The following is a 15,463-nucleotide window of genomic DNA, read 5'->3' as shown; positions in this document are numbered from 1 at the left end:
GGTTGGACTAGATAATCTCTGTGTTCACAGACAAAAAAAAAAAAATAAGAATAAAAACTGGTAGGCAGCCCTTAAATGCACTAAGAGAATAAAAATCCCTCATGTTAGCAATAAAGCTGTTGATATTCTCTCAGTAATAGACAATTTTTCTTCATCTTAAGAAAAATTGACCAATTCCTTTCAATCTCTGTTAATGCCTGAGAAATATTCTAATTTTCATGTAATTCTTAGGTATTTTCTTGTCTTTGAGCTAAGATGTCTTGGGTGTCTCTTGAAGTATTCCTACCTTCTTGTCTATCACTATTATACTACCAAACTTGGCTTCCTCCAACTCTCCAAACATCTCTTCTGTTATCTCTTATATCATTTAAGCTATTGGGAGCAATTTCATAGCTGCTTGTAATTATACTTTTCTCTTATAACTCTCCAATAATCAATCAATCAATTAAATTATTTCAAGGCCTTCTCTGGGCCCATGACATTAATGTTGGGAATGGAGGTGAAGGTTGGAGTTGGAAGCGTTGGTACCAAAAAACAGGAAAAACAAGAATTTCTACCTACAAAAACATTTACAGGCTAATCAACAAGATGAAATGCATGAAGCTATTAGAGAACAAGTCACATTAACTAGGTGGTAGCAGGGAAATGTCACTATGAAGGTGAGAAATGCCAGAAGAATGAAACAAAATGTTGTAAACAGAGTAAGGATGACCCAGAAACTATCATGAAAAACGTTAGGAAAACACTCCATATGAATCAGAGGCAGAGGCACTGCTGACATCCTGCCAAAGGCTTCAAAGGCTGACTTTGTTTTTTTGAAGATGTGTTAGAGAGATGTGCAAAATATGGCTGCATAATAAACTTTAAGGACCAGTTAATGTTCCCTCCAGAGAACCAAGTTACACAGAAACATTTGGAAATTAATGATATAAAGTCATATATGTTAAGTTAAATCACACCTATCAAAACAGACCCTGTAAACCACTCTAAGAGAAAAATTTATATAATAATGTAAGAGGTAGCAAATTTGACCGTACCAATAGTTCATTTAGGTCTCTAACACAGGCACCAAGGACATTATCAAAGTAAAAAACAAAAACAAGCCTGCTGCCATCAAGTCAATTCCAACTCATGGTGACCCCACGTGTCACAGAGTAGAACTGTTCCACAGGGTTTTGCTGGCTGTAATCTTAATGAAAGCAGATCGTCGGGCCTTTCTTCTGCAGCCCTGCTGAGTGGGTTCAAACCACCAACCTTTAGGTTAGCAGTCGAGCACAAACTGTGCCACCTAAAGACCTAGAGTTTGCTATATCTGCTCTTAGAGGTCAATTTCTAAAGATCAGCAATATGTCCTGAATCTACATTATTTAACTTTTATGAAATATTTATATATTTTTCTAAATCCTTATGTTCATTTTGTGGTACCTCTTATTTTATTTTATTTTTTTCTTATAGTAAAGCTAGTATGTTCACTACCTAGTTGCCCAATAACAAATGACTCAAAGTTTCTGGCATCACTTGGAAAGACTACATTTTGGATAAGTAGATTTCCCATATCATAAAATAACTCTGTTTACATGAGCACAAAATTAAAATGGAGCGTAATTCTGAATTGGTCTCTAGGTCTCCCATAATATTTCATACTAAGAGGATAATCTTTTTGAAACCTTTTCAGGATGTTGTTTTTGTTTAAGAACAGATTATAGCTCTCTGTGGCCCATTTCTTAAACTCTGTATTTCCTGGGCTGGTAATTGAGGGGTTTAATCAAGCATCCTCTTCCCTTCACTCATCCCTGTCATCTATCGTTAATACCTCCCTTCTGCCTAAATATGCCCATTGGTTTAGAATGTTCATGAAGTCTAATGTTCTCAACTTTTACATCAACAGAATCCCCATGTGAAGTAATACACAGTCCTCTGAAAACAAATGCTGAGCATGTCATATTTTATTCATTTCATCTCTTTGTGGCATGGTACCAAACAGTCCACATTAAAAAAAATGAACAGATTTTAAATTGAGAGAATTTGTCATGGGCATTTATATAGAAGTTCTCTATTATATATACATATATTATCAATGTGAAAGCATAACTGCTTTATTTTTTAATTCAGAGACAATCTTTTAACATTCTCAACAGATCCTTTGATAGTGAATCAAAATAAAACCCTGCCTCTGTTTGTGTTAAACATACACTAGTGGACCAACTACTTTAAATATAAAGGATTCAGAAAGAAGGAGATGAGAAAAAAAGGATAGAGAAAAAAAAACTCTATTCTTTGATCACTCTAATATCTCGTAAGAGAGCCCCAGTGATGCAGTGGTTAAGTGCTCAGCTGCTAACTGAAAGGTTGGTGGTTCACACCCATCAGCCACTCCATGGGAGAGAAGATCTGGCAATTCGCTCCCACAAAGGTTACAGCCTAAGAAAGCCTAGGGGGCAGACCTACTCTGTCCTATAGGGTTGCTAGGAATCAGAATCCACTTGACGGCACATAACAACAGTATCTCATAGGTACTATAGAAACAATAAGATCAGGTAAGTAGGTGGCATTTGTAGAATGAACTTTAGGTAGAATGAGAAAGGGACAGGAGCAGGAGTTTCCAGGATATTAGTAAAGGTGAAAAACCTCTGAGTAATATTTTTAGTAGTGACTTTTGGATTTATTAGAAACCCTGGTGGTGCAGTGGTTAAGAGCTATGGCTGCTAACCAAAAGGTCGGCAGTTTGAATCCACCAGGTGCTCCTTGGAAACCTATGAGGCAGTACTACTCTGTTTTACAGGGTTGCTATGAGTTGGAACTGACTTCATGGCAACCGGTTTGGTTTATTTTATTTTTTTGATTTATTAAAAGAAGTACCACAAGCTTAATGCGACCAACGGTAAGAACATACCCAATTTTATTTTCCGTATCTTCACTATCTGAATCTTCAGAGCGTCTGTACTTATCAGGATCTGGAAGGGTGCTGGGATCAAATCCACCATCATCATCATCACTCCAATCCAGAAAGGCTTCCTCTTCATCTCTGGCCTAAGAAAACACAAGGGAAATCAAGGTTTAAGAGGTCAGCTGATGAATAATCAGGTCTTATCTCTAGGCCCAAATACATACCCCTCTAGATCCTCAAATTAGAAGACTTCTATTCTGGTAAAAGCCTCTGACTTTCAGAACTACAACCATTTGCAAGGAGAAAGACAAACCTATGTTATTTCAAAAATGAAACAAAAAAAGGAAAAGTAAATCACTATTAAGTCCCCTAAACTCAATATAGGGAAAGATTGCAAATTTTAATACTGCCATGTAACTCAACTTAATCATCAAAGAAATAAAAGTATAAAGTTATTTTAGTACTCCTGTCCACATACATATAAGCCTCAAAATTACCAAAAATATTACCTGAAAATATAAACAGCCAAAGAGACAGCATAATTTAACATTTGTCTGATTATTTTATCATCACAACAGCAAGTCTTAGAAAACCATTAGATCTGTACAAGCTCATTATACTAAGGGTTTTTTTTTTTTTTTTTTTTTAATTCAAATGCAAGTAAGAAGACTGGGAAAAGGGGAGGAACATTGAGGGGAAGGAAGAGTGATAAAGGGAAGAGAGTGCATGGAAAAAGTTGGGAATGTGCAAACAGGCAGGTAGGTGTTGGGTTTTTTGATTGAAAAAAATTTTTTTTTGTAGGGGCTGGTTAATTTATTTTTTGTCAAAGCACATAATAAAGCAGTGCTAAAATCAACTTACTGCACATTTATGCAATGAACATTCCTTATAACAAATTCATTTCAGGTAGATAAGTTATGCCACCTAGCAGATAAACTCTCAAGGCCTTGCCAAGTACATTTAACAGAATATCAATAAGACTTGAAAAAAACTAGATGAAATTTCTCTTAGTTACCACCTTTATACTTCTTCTTCACACCAGGTGAGCCAAACTTCAATGATTCTTTGATTTCAAATTTTAGTGCTCTTTTCCAGAAACTGAGTAACAACTCAAAATAACATAGTAATTGACTATGCAGACAACAGAAGTCCCTAAGGCCTTTTGAACAGCTCCCCCTTGATAATCTCTGAACATAACAGAGGGAGAAAGAAGTAGAGAAAATGCTGATTTGGTCCTTATTACTTTCCTGGTAAAGCTCTCAGGTAAAAATAAAAGGCCTAGAAACAAATATCAAAGTGGGGAGGGGGAAAGGTGCCCATTAGAAGCATTAAGCAGTGTACCTGACAACATACTATTATCATCTGGCTGAAAACCATCAGAGACATCAACAAAAATCCAATGTCATCATATATTCAAGAACGTGAATCTCCTGGGCTACAGTTCCAACTTTACAGTCTTATGTTCTTAAAGGAATTTTCTGTCTGAGGCAGCAGACTCCGAACAGTTCTCAAACTTTCTGGTCTCAGGACACCTTCACACTCTTAAAAATTATAGAGAACACTAAAGAGTTTTTGTTTATACAGATATCTATTTATATTTACTGTATTAGAAATTAAAGCTAAGAAACTTAAAAATATTTAAAAACAGTTATTAATTTGTTAAAATAAAAATAAACTATACATATGAGCATAAATAGTGTATTTTTAAGCTGTAATTGTAAAACAAAAGAATTTTTTTTTTTTTTTTTTTTGGAAGTCTCTTTAATGCCTGGTTTAGGAGAATATAGCTGGATTTTTAAATCTGCTTTTTGCATTGAATCCACTGCAATATGCTTTTCTGGGTGAAATCTATGAAGAAAATCTCACAGATAGGTAGTTGGCAAAGAAAGGATTAATTCGATAGTCTTTTCAGATAATTTCAGTTTTTCTTCATTTATGTACATATGTATTAAAATATATCCGTAAGTTTACATGTAATGTTTTCAACCCTCAAAGACAAAAAAAAATCGGATTTATAAAGATACTGATAGTAAAAGGCAATAATGGAAACTTGAAAAAAAAAAGAGGAGGTATTTAACTTCCGTCGCGACCGACTTAATGGCGCTGTCACAGGAACAGAGTTGGGGACGACCTGGCTTTTGAAATGGATCTTTTACCACTGCAAGATTTGTAACATCTCTCACGTGGTGACAGGTTTTATTGTAAATTAAAAAAATCACACTTGTTAATACCACCATCAATGTCACCAGAAAAATCTTCAAGTATTAAGAAGTAATAAAAAAAAAAAAAAATAGTGGGTATAAACTTTCCAAAATTCTTATTTTTGCTTAAAAGCTTGAATTTTATCATTGGCAGCAAATGATTTCAGTTGTTTTCCTTGAAAAGTAAGTAACGTACCATTCTCTGACTGCTCCCAAATTTTTCTTTATCATAGTAGTTTGACTTTGATATGTCTAGGAATGTTTTTTCTTTGTGTTTAATCCTTCCTTGGGCTTTCTGAATCTGTAAAAAAATTTTTATCCCCATCTAATTTGAGAAATTTTCCCCCTTTTATTTCCTCAATTTTTTTTCAAGGTTCAGAAATTTTTTTTTGTTGTTGTTAGTGCACATATTGTTTTATGGCAGTGGTTAACAACCCCACAACATGTCAGCACTCTCCCTTCTCAAACAGCTTTCCTGTCCCTTCCTGTCTTCTAGTCCTTGTTCCTGGCCTGGTGTGCCCCTTTGGTCTCGTTTTAGTTTATGGGCCTGTCCAGTCTCTGGCTGAAGGGTCAAACTCAGTAACTTCATTAGTGAGCTGAAAAGGTAGGTGTTCAGGGGCCATACTCTCAGGGTTTCTCCAGTCTCTGTCAGGCCAGCAAGTCTGGTCTTTCTTTTTCCTCCAATGTTTTTATGCCCCTTTCTCACCTGTCCTTCCAAGATGGTAAGTACACATTTTTTAGACCACTTCATATTGTCCACAGGTTTCTTAAGATCTGTTCCTTTTTCTTCAATCTTTTTCTTTTCATTCTTTAGAGCAAATCATTCCCATCGACCTTTCCTGAGGTTTGGTGTTACTTTATTCTGCCATTTTGAAACTATTATTCAGCCCATCTAGCACATTATTTTACTTCAGTAATTGTATTTTCAGCTCTAAGGTTTCCAGTTTTATTTAAATAACAAATCTGTTGGTTGAAATTACTAATCTGTTTATTCATGATGCCGCATTTTCCTTTAATTTTCTGAAGATACTTCAAATAGCTACTTCTGAAGTCTTTGTCTTCTAAATTCAAATCTGGTCTAAATAAGACTCAGTTTCTACTGACTGCTTTTTTCTTGAGCATGGATTACACCTTCCTGTTTCAATGCATCTCTAATATTTTTTATAGAAAACTGAGTATTGTAGATAATACATTACAGAGACATTGGATTTTATCATGTTTTCACAGGATTATTGAATTTTTATTCCAATAGGCAGTTACCTTGCCTGGATTCAAAATGCAAACTCTTTCTAACCCATAGGATACAGCTGCTTGTATCTCTGTTTTGTTCTCGTGGCTTCTACCCATAACCCACTGCCATCGACCACTGCTTTTTCAGCCTTACTTCCTGAGGGTCACTCCTGAGCCTGTAAAATGTGGCAATGAGAATGAAGCAAGGAAGCCACAGAGAGGATAAGTCCTACTCGCAAGGAAGCCACAGAGAGGATGAGCCCTCCTCCCAAAGAAGCCACAGAGAGGATGAGCCCTACTCGCAAGGAAGCCACAGAGAGGATCCCTACTTTGCCTTGCTTCCAGGGATTCCCCTAATTTCCAGCTATTCTGCTGGCTTTGAGCTCTGTACTCTGACATTTCAAGCAGAAAGTATCATTCAACTGTATTTTAGTATCTAATATCATTTAATACGGCCCTTTAGCATTCATTACGAATCATACTCTTCAAAAAAATATCTACAACTTAAACAGTAAAGCAAGTAAAATAAATTAGAAGGGGGAACTTTGTATAAATCCCTAACCCAGTGTTCCAGTGACTTACAAGATGATCGTACTGTTGATGATCAATCCTCTCAGAAACACAATTTCAAACTGCTGAAAGTGTAGGGATGGTAGAATGAAGGATATTTTGATACTGATCTTTTGTCTTTCTATTCATTCTTTGAATTAAAGATATATAAATATGTAATACCTGCATTACGAAAAGTATTACGTGATCTCAATTAGTGCCTTGAAGACTACGGTGCACCTGACCCAAGCCATGGTATTTTCAATTCCATCATGTGCACGTGAAAGCTGGACAATGAATAAGGAAGACCGAAGAAGAATTGACGCCTTTGAATTGTGGTGTTGGTGAAGAATACTGAATACACCATGGACTGCCAAAAGAACGAACAAATCTATCTTGGAAGAAGTGCAACCAGAATGCTCCTTAGAAGTAAGGATGGCAAGACTGTGTCTTACATACTTTGGACATGTTGTCAGGAGGGATCAGCCCCTGGAGAAGGACATCATGCTTGGCAAAGTACAGGGTCAGTGGAAAAGAGGAAGGCCTTCAACGAGGTGGACTGACACAGTGGCTGCAACAATGAGCTCAAGCATAACAACGATTCTAAGATGGCACAAGACTGGGCAGTGTTTCCTTCTGTTGTGCATAGGGTCGCTATGAGTCGGAATCAACTCGAGGGCACCTAGCGACAACAACAAAGTGGCAAAGAAAATGGATATTCTAGCTGCTCTCTTTCTAGACTTATTTTATGAATCGTTTAAAAGATAATTTAGAAATATGGCACCGTCCTCATTTTTATCTCCTTTTGAACTCTTTTCATGAAAGACAGCACAAATATTCTGGTAGACGTACTACACTCGGTTGTGAGATACTGGGACATGATGGCTGCAAACACTACTGCCAAGGTGCTCCTTCTTTAAGGTACAAACTTAGTCATGCTACTGTAGTCATGCTACTCTCCTGCCAAAATACTCAGGAGAGTAGGATAACTAAATCTGTACCTTAAAGGAGCACCTTGGCAGCAATGTGAAGGATGACTGGAGGGTGTAAGATATGAAGGGAGGATGTCAGTTTAAAAACCGCAATAATCTAGGTGAAACATGAAGAATTCAATGAAGAAAGTGGCAGTGGAGATAGAGGTGGAAGACACGCATGAAAAATGCTAAGGAGTGAATTTAAGAGACTCTATATACACAGAAGTACAGCTGTACCCATGAGATCCATGTTAAATTTGGTCTAAGAAAGTGGCTTAGTAAATATTGTGCAGGTGCCTAACAGAAATGCCTTCATTCAACAAACACCTATTAAATAGCTATTATATATGCCAGACACTATTTTAGGTTATTGGGATGGAGCAGCAAACAAGAGAATGTCCTGCCCTGGTAATGAACAACTCATGGCAGTTACCAGCCTAATCACTAAAAAGAAAGCCAGGTTCTATTGTCTCTTGGGAGCAGCCAATCATCACAAAGGACAAATATTGTATGTTCCAACTTGTATAGAACAGGCAAATGTATACAAACCAAAGTTTATTAGAGGTAACAAGGGGTTGGAAAGAGGGAGAAAGGGAATAATTTCGTAGGGGACACTGAGCTTCTATTAAGGGTAATGGAAAAATTTGGAAATGGATAGTGGTGATTGTTGCCGTAATGGTTAAGACTGTGTGTGCAACTTGGCTGGGCCATGATTCTCTGTGTTTATATGTGATCACTCTCATGATAGGATCTGCTGTGAGAAGCCAATCAGTTGAAAAACAGTTTTCTTGTGGGTATGGCCTGCGTTCAAATATAAGCAGACGTTCTGGCTTTTTGCTCGTTTTGGATCCTGCAGCTGCCTCCTACTCGTCTGACCTACGGTTCTTGGGACTTGAGCTGTCAGCTTGCCTGCCAATCTTGGAATTCATCGATCTTCACAGCCTGTGCGCAAGAGCCCTGCTCTCCAACCTGCCGATCTTGGGTTCGCCAGCCCCTGTGGCTACGTGAATCCGGAGAAGCCTCTAACCTGATCCATGCACTTGGGATGTTCCAGCCTCTACAATTGTGTGAGCTGTTTCCTTGATATAAATCTCTGTATGTATTTACATGCTTTACTGGTTTCGCGTCTCTAGAGAACCCAGCCTAAGACAGTTGCACAGCACTGAATGTAATTATTGTCACTGAATTGTACATGCAAAAAATGTTGAACTGGCAAATGTTTCATATATATATAAAGTGAACTGACTCCACTGGCCCTTGTAAATGCCATTTGGTAGCAGCATTTGGTGTATAATTTACAAATCCCCTAAACACATGGCTGATTGGTTTATGGATCCTAGCTGTCATCATGTCTCTTTCTCTTCAGGTATTTCGGGTTGAAAGCTGTGACTACTCCTCCTCACTGACTGATCTTTCTCTCATCTCTCTCTATCCTCTCAGCTAGTTCAAAACAAAACAAAAACCCATTACCATCACACACACCCCTGCACCTTTCTTAAGGCCTTGAGAAAAAAAAGTAGTTCATATACATACAGTGAGGTCACTTCTATGAACTGGCTGTTCCTGAAATATAGTTTAAAACCTCTGAGGAAAATATTCACCTAAAATAGGAATGACTGTTTCTAAAATAGTTATTTGGAAGACTCAGTTATAAGTAGGGCAGCTGAAAATATTCAAAAAAGAAATCATGTTACCCAACTAGCTTTTATTTTGTTTTTGGCTTTGATGATGGAAAGAAACACAGAGGAGAACTGGCATTCTACTACAATAAACTTACAAAGTGCTTTGACATACATTATTTTATTTGATCTTCAAATCCTGTGAAGAAAAAGAATTGTTTTTCTCATTTTCAAAATTCAGAAACCGTGATTCTGATGACTAACCTATACAAGGCCACACATTCTGGACTTACCCTAGGTCTCCTACAACACCATGCATCTCACCTTTCACCATTAAAGCTTTGGATTTGTGGCTTGCACACTATTTCTTCAGAATCAAGCATATTTTCATAAAACATATATAGGTGCTTTCTGTGTCACCTTGTATGTCTCCATCTCTACTTCAGAATTAGTCAGCATGGGCTTGAATCCTGGCTCTACCACTTTCTATCTGGGTGACCTTGGGTAAGATACTTAACTTCTCTGATGTTCAGCTTCCTCACCTATAAAATGGGAATAGTAATAACACCAGATTCAAAGGATTACTGTGAGGATGAAATGAGATAAAATAGGTAAAGCTCTTAGAAGAGTGCCTTGCATATAGTGAGAACCCAAAATACGATGATGTTGCTGTTGTTAGGTGCCATTGAGTCAGTTCCGACTCATGGAGACTCTATGTACAACAGAATGAAATACTGCCTGGTCCTGCGCCATCCTCATGATCATTGCTATGTTTGAGCCCATTGTTGCAGCCACTGTGTCAATCCGTATTGTTAAGAGTCTTCCTCTTTTTCGCTGACCCTCTACTTTACCAAACACAAAATATGATAGATAATAACAAGCTTTTCATTTCCATTCCCTCAGAATTTAGAAAACTACATGATAAATGTCTGTTGTCTGACACCAAACAAAACTGGCACAGAAAGAACAGATACATTTAATTTCTTAGAGACCTGCTACCTGATTTTCTTTAAAAATTTCCCTATTTATTGGTTGCTTTGCACATGCTTGCTAGTCAGTAAGTGATTATTAGTGAGAAAATCAATTTAAAGTCTAAATACAGAGAATTACCCCTGTATACCATACAGTATTCATAAAAATAAACAAAATAAACCTTTAAGAATTGTATTTACATGTAGAAATTTCTGATTTGCTGTATGTTTTGTTGTGTATATTCTCCCCCTCTGTCCCCAAACACACAAAAGAATTGTTTTGGTTTTTAGTTACTTAATTCCAATTAGGACTTTAAGTTTCCCCATCTGAGCATGAATTAAAAGCAGAATGTCAACTTTGCTACCTCAAAAGTTCATGAGGAAAAAAATTCCAAAATGTAAAAAAAAATTATGATAAACTATTTCTGATACTGACAAAATAAAGAACATAAAGATTGTGAAGAACATTTTAGAAAAAAATTAAGGTATTCAAAATGAATTTTTTTCTTACAAATCAAACTTAAAAACAACTTTCTAAAGATGTTTTAAGAAGATAATTCTTCATAGCTTTAAAATAAAAATGTTGAGGTAATGATTGTTATAGACAGCCAACCGTCTTCAAGAGTTAAAGATGGGTAGAGCTTTGAAATTTACTCAAGCTATAAATTGTATGTAAAAAGTTACTTATAGAAGAAATTACTGAAAACTTTTTTTTGAACTACAAGCACAAAAAACTTGGTGATATTATTAGACGCGCTGAATGAACATGAGCAAATGTGCAGAACAGTGAACACAGAAGCAGCTGGCAGTGCTAAGAAATTACTATCCCTACACCACAGTATCAAACTTTAACAGTCTGACCCTTTCACATTTTCATAATAATGTAATTGTTATTTAATCATAATGTAATGGTATTTTTTTTAATGGTATAGTAATAGTTAAAATATTTTTGAAATTTTTCAATTTATTTCTCTCTCTCAGGAATTACTCCATAATGTTGGGCTTTTGCTTAATACTAACTAGTTTTAACACTTGGCTCTTTGGCATCTGCCCAAAATGTGTGTTTGTGTATTTGCTACACCGCTAGTAAGTACTGGCTGAACTACACTTGAAAACCCCAACCTTGATCAAGTGCTCTGGGCTCTACACCCATAAGGATCCTGCCCAGAAACATCTCTGTCCTTCCTAACATCAGCATTAACACATAGAATCAACATAGCAAATGAGAGGAAGGTAACACATTTCAGCTCTGGTCACCTCACCAAACAGGAATCCCAGAAAAAAACAGGGGAATGTAGGATATTAGTGAATGGTAAAAGCAATATCCAGAGGAAACAAGTAGGAGAATTCAGGCAAAAGGCCAGTTGCTAATAGAATGTCTCTTAAATCTAGTAGAACTTCTTAGAATTTCACTCAGTATCACCTTCTTTTTTTTTTTTTTTTTAAGATGGTTCCATAAGAATCAGAATATCTAACTGAAAGACTATGAAGAGAAAATATAATACATGGAGTAACCACAGATAAGAAAGGTAAGCAAGGGGTACAAGGGGCTGACATATGAATATTGAAAAACCCAAAGAGCAAATCCCAAATTTGGACAAATCTTCAGAATTTGTAATATTCATTCAACAACTGCTTACTGCACACTAAGCGTGTGTTGAACACTGCTATAAAAGGAGATGCCAGTGAGGGACCCCGACTCAGCACTTTAACTTTAATAATGCTTTTGGCAAAATAAAATTTCTTCTAAAATTGCCTTGCACAAAACTCATCTACTTCCTAAATTGCTTACTCACTTGCCCACTTAATATATGAATATCCCACAGAATCTTACAGGATAGTCACAATGCTACAATTTCATAATACTCTATTAAATAATGTGCATCCCATTATTGTACATCTTTGTTTCTAGTTCTCTTCACTCCAGAAGAAAATTACACTAAGATATTAAAATAAAAATTACAATTCCAGTTTGACATTCTTCTTGCAATAATGAACAATTTAAGATGAGATGAGTCACAAGATCCTGATCTGATTGTCTGCTCTACGACTGGCTACTTGTATGTCCTTAGGCAATTTACACTTCATTCAGGGAACTTCGGTTTCCTCATCTGTGTAATATGAACAGGGGAATCTACCACTGAAGGTTGCTGGTAGCATTAAGTGAGAAATGCATGTGAAGGAGTCTACACTAATGCTTATCACCATCCTTACCAGAAGTGTGCTGCCTAGGAAAAAATACCAGCAGTTTGGTAGGCTAACGCTTCTTATATACCCTTCTGTTTTGTCCAAACCTAATTCTGACATGGGAAGAAACATGAAATAGATTTAATTCGTCCTAGGAAACAGTGTATTGGTAGTAGGAAAATAAAAAAGATTATACACAAAAGAGAAGATGGTTGAAACTATAAAAATGATGAAGAATATACAAAGGATAAAAGTATCACTATTAGAATGAACCATAGTACACGGGAAAGGTAGTTCAAGCCTAAATAAAAGTACGACTTTGTAAACCAGGTAGTAAACAACTAGAATTTATGCCATCAAAAGTTTGATGAACGAAATATTACTCAAAAAAGAAGACTGATACATTCAACGACATGAAGGAATCTTAAGGGTACCTTGTTAGTTAGAAAAAGCCAGGTCCAAAAGGCAACACACTGATTCAATTTACATTACATTCTGAAAAAAGGCAAACTTACAGGGACAGAAAACAGATCAGTAATTGCCAGGAGCTAAGGCTGGGAAGACACACCAAGGGGGAATTTTTTGAGGTGATGGAACCATTCTGTATCTTTGACTGTACTGGGAGATACACAACTCCATGCACTTGTCAGAACTCATTAAACTGAACACCACAAATAGTTTCACCATATACAAATTAAAAAATAAAGGACCTCAAAAGAATATTTTAATGACATTTAAAAGAATGTTTGCAATGAATTACTACAGAATAAAGAGCCTACCATTAAAAAGAAGAAAAAAAAAAAAACGTACAGAGGAAACTCCGGGGAAACCCAAACTCAAACCCATTGCTGTCGAATGGATTTCGACTCAGAGTGACCCTACAGGACAGAGTAGAACTGCCCCATAGGGTTTCCAAGGAGCCTGGTGGATTCGAACCACAATAAAAAATGGTTTTGGTTGGAATGTTCATTCAGTGACATCTCATTGGGTGTCATCAAAATGACGTCTTTCCTTGGAATATATATCTGTCATGGTTTGTAATTTTTTTACATTTGTAGGAATGTTTTTTCCACTGTTTAGCATTTCTGCCTTTTTGTATGCACATTCTACTGGATTCATTCATATGCATTTGTCAAAACCTGAAGTCACCCAATTTATTTCTGATTTTAAATTGCAGTTTTTCACCAAACATGAGCCAGTTTTAATCCCTGCAGAGAATATCTGTCCTGTAGGGTCACTCTGAGTCGAAATCCATTAGACAGCAATGGGTTTGAGTTTGGGTTTCCCCGGAGTTTCCTCTCTACGGTTTTCTTTTTTTTTTTCTTTTTAATGGTAGGTTCTTTATTCTGTAGTAATTCATTGCAAACACTCTTTTAAATGTCATTAAAATATTCTTTTGAGGTCCTTTATTTTTTAATTTGTATATGGTGAAACTATTTATGGTGTTCAGTTTTATGAGTTCTGACAAGTGCGTGGAGTTGTGTATCTCCTAGTACATTTTAGCATTTTATACAGAGAGGCCTCAAGTCACTTCCGTTGAGGCCAATCTGCTTCCACAGTCAGCGTCCTGAGAATAGGATCATTCCTAACTACCCACTGCCGTCGAGTCGATTTTGACTAGCTGGTTTTAAATAAAATTTCCATTAAAAGTATCACAGCAATAAACAATTTTTCTTCTTTTTTTTCTCCTGGCCCCTCTCCCCCTTAATATTAGAGAAGCAGTGACTCACGGGGTGGGAAGGAGGGATCAAACAAGGACCTTAAGATTGAAGACTACTTGTCTTTGGAAGGAAGGAAACCTTGGTGGTGCAGTAGTTAAGAGTTCAGCTGCTAACCAAAATGTCAGCAGTTCAAATCTACCAGGTGCTTCTTGGAAACCCTGTGGGGCAGGCAGTTCTGCTCTGTCCTATAGGGTCACTAGGAGTCGGAATCAACTTGATGGCAATGGGTTTCGTTTTTTTTTTTGTTTTGTTTTGTCTTTGGAAAACAATTTGGCAGTTCCTCAAAAAGTTAATCATAGAGTTATATAACCCAGCCGTTCCACTCCTAGGTATATATATACTCCAGAGTTCAAAACCTATGCAAGAACAAAAATTTGTACATGGATGTTCACAGCAATGTTATTCACAATAGCCAAAAAGTAGAAACAACCCAAATGTCTTTCAACTGATGAATGGGCACAAAAAATATGGAATACTCATGCAATTGAATATTATTTGCAATAAAAAGAAATGAAGTACTGATACATGGTTGAACCTTGAAAATACTATGCTAAATGAAAGAAGCCAGACACGAACGGTCACATATTACATGATTCCATTCATATGAAATGTCCAGAGCAGGCGGATATGAATTCAGAGGCAGAAAGTAGACTGGTGGTTGCCAGGGGATGGGTGGGGGGAGGGATGACGAAAAATGAGAATGGCTGTTAGTGAGTACTATGTTTCTTTCTGGGATGATGAAAATGTTCTGAAATTAGATATTAGTGATGACTGTACAACATTATAAATACACTAAAAACCAATAAATTATATATTTTAAAAAGGTGAATTATATGGTATGTGAATTAGATTTCAACTTTAAAAAAGTAAAAAAAAAGGCTACTTATTTTAGTCTCAGTATAAAGCTGCAAAAAAATTGAAATGCTGCCTTTAACAATAAGTACACAGGAATAAATAATAACATAAAATTATCTTTAATTTCTATGAAATGATCAGTGCAGGTACAGTTAAAAAGAAGAAAACAAAAAGCAAAAAAAAGGGAAGGAAAGGAAGAAGAGATGGCACACCTCGATGTCAGCTACAGCACTCAAGCAAAGAGCCAACACGTTTACGAACACTTTCTC

At 36.4% G+C, this 15,463-nt stretch overlaps 1 protein-coding gene across 1 annotated transcript in view; it reads right to left on the bottom strand.

Annotated features, from left to right (window-relative positions):
• Nucleotides 1-15,463, bottom strand: part of DDX10 (DEAD-box helicase 10) — a 378,968-nt gene that overhangs the window by 21,742 nt on the left and 341,763 nt on the right. The window contains exon 17 of the mRNA XM_003415620.4: nt 2,894-3,030. Within this exon, the coding sequence (XP_003415668.1) occupies nt 2,894-3,030 (137 nt within the window). The remainder of the gene's footprint in view (nt 1-2,893; nt 3,031-15,463) is intronic.

The sequence above is a fragment of the Loxodonta africana genome, chromosome 7, assembly GCF_030014295.1.
Source record: "Loxodonta africana isolate mLoxAfr1 chromosome 7, mLoxAfr1.hap2, whole genome shotgun sequence".
Taxonomy (NCBI): Eukaryota; Metazoa; Chordata; class Mammalia; order Proboscidea; family Elephantidae; genus Loxodonta; species Loxodonta africana.
This window is presented reverse-complemented; position numbering and strand designations above follow the sequence as displayed.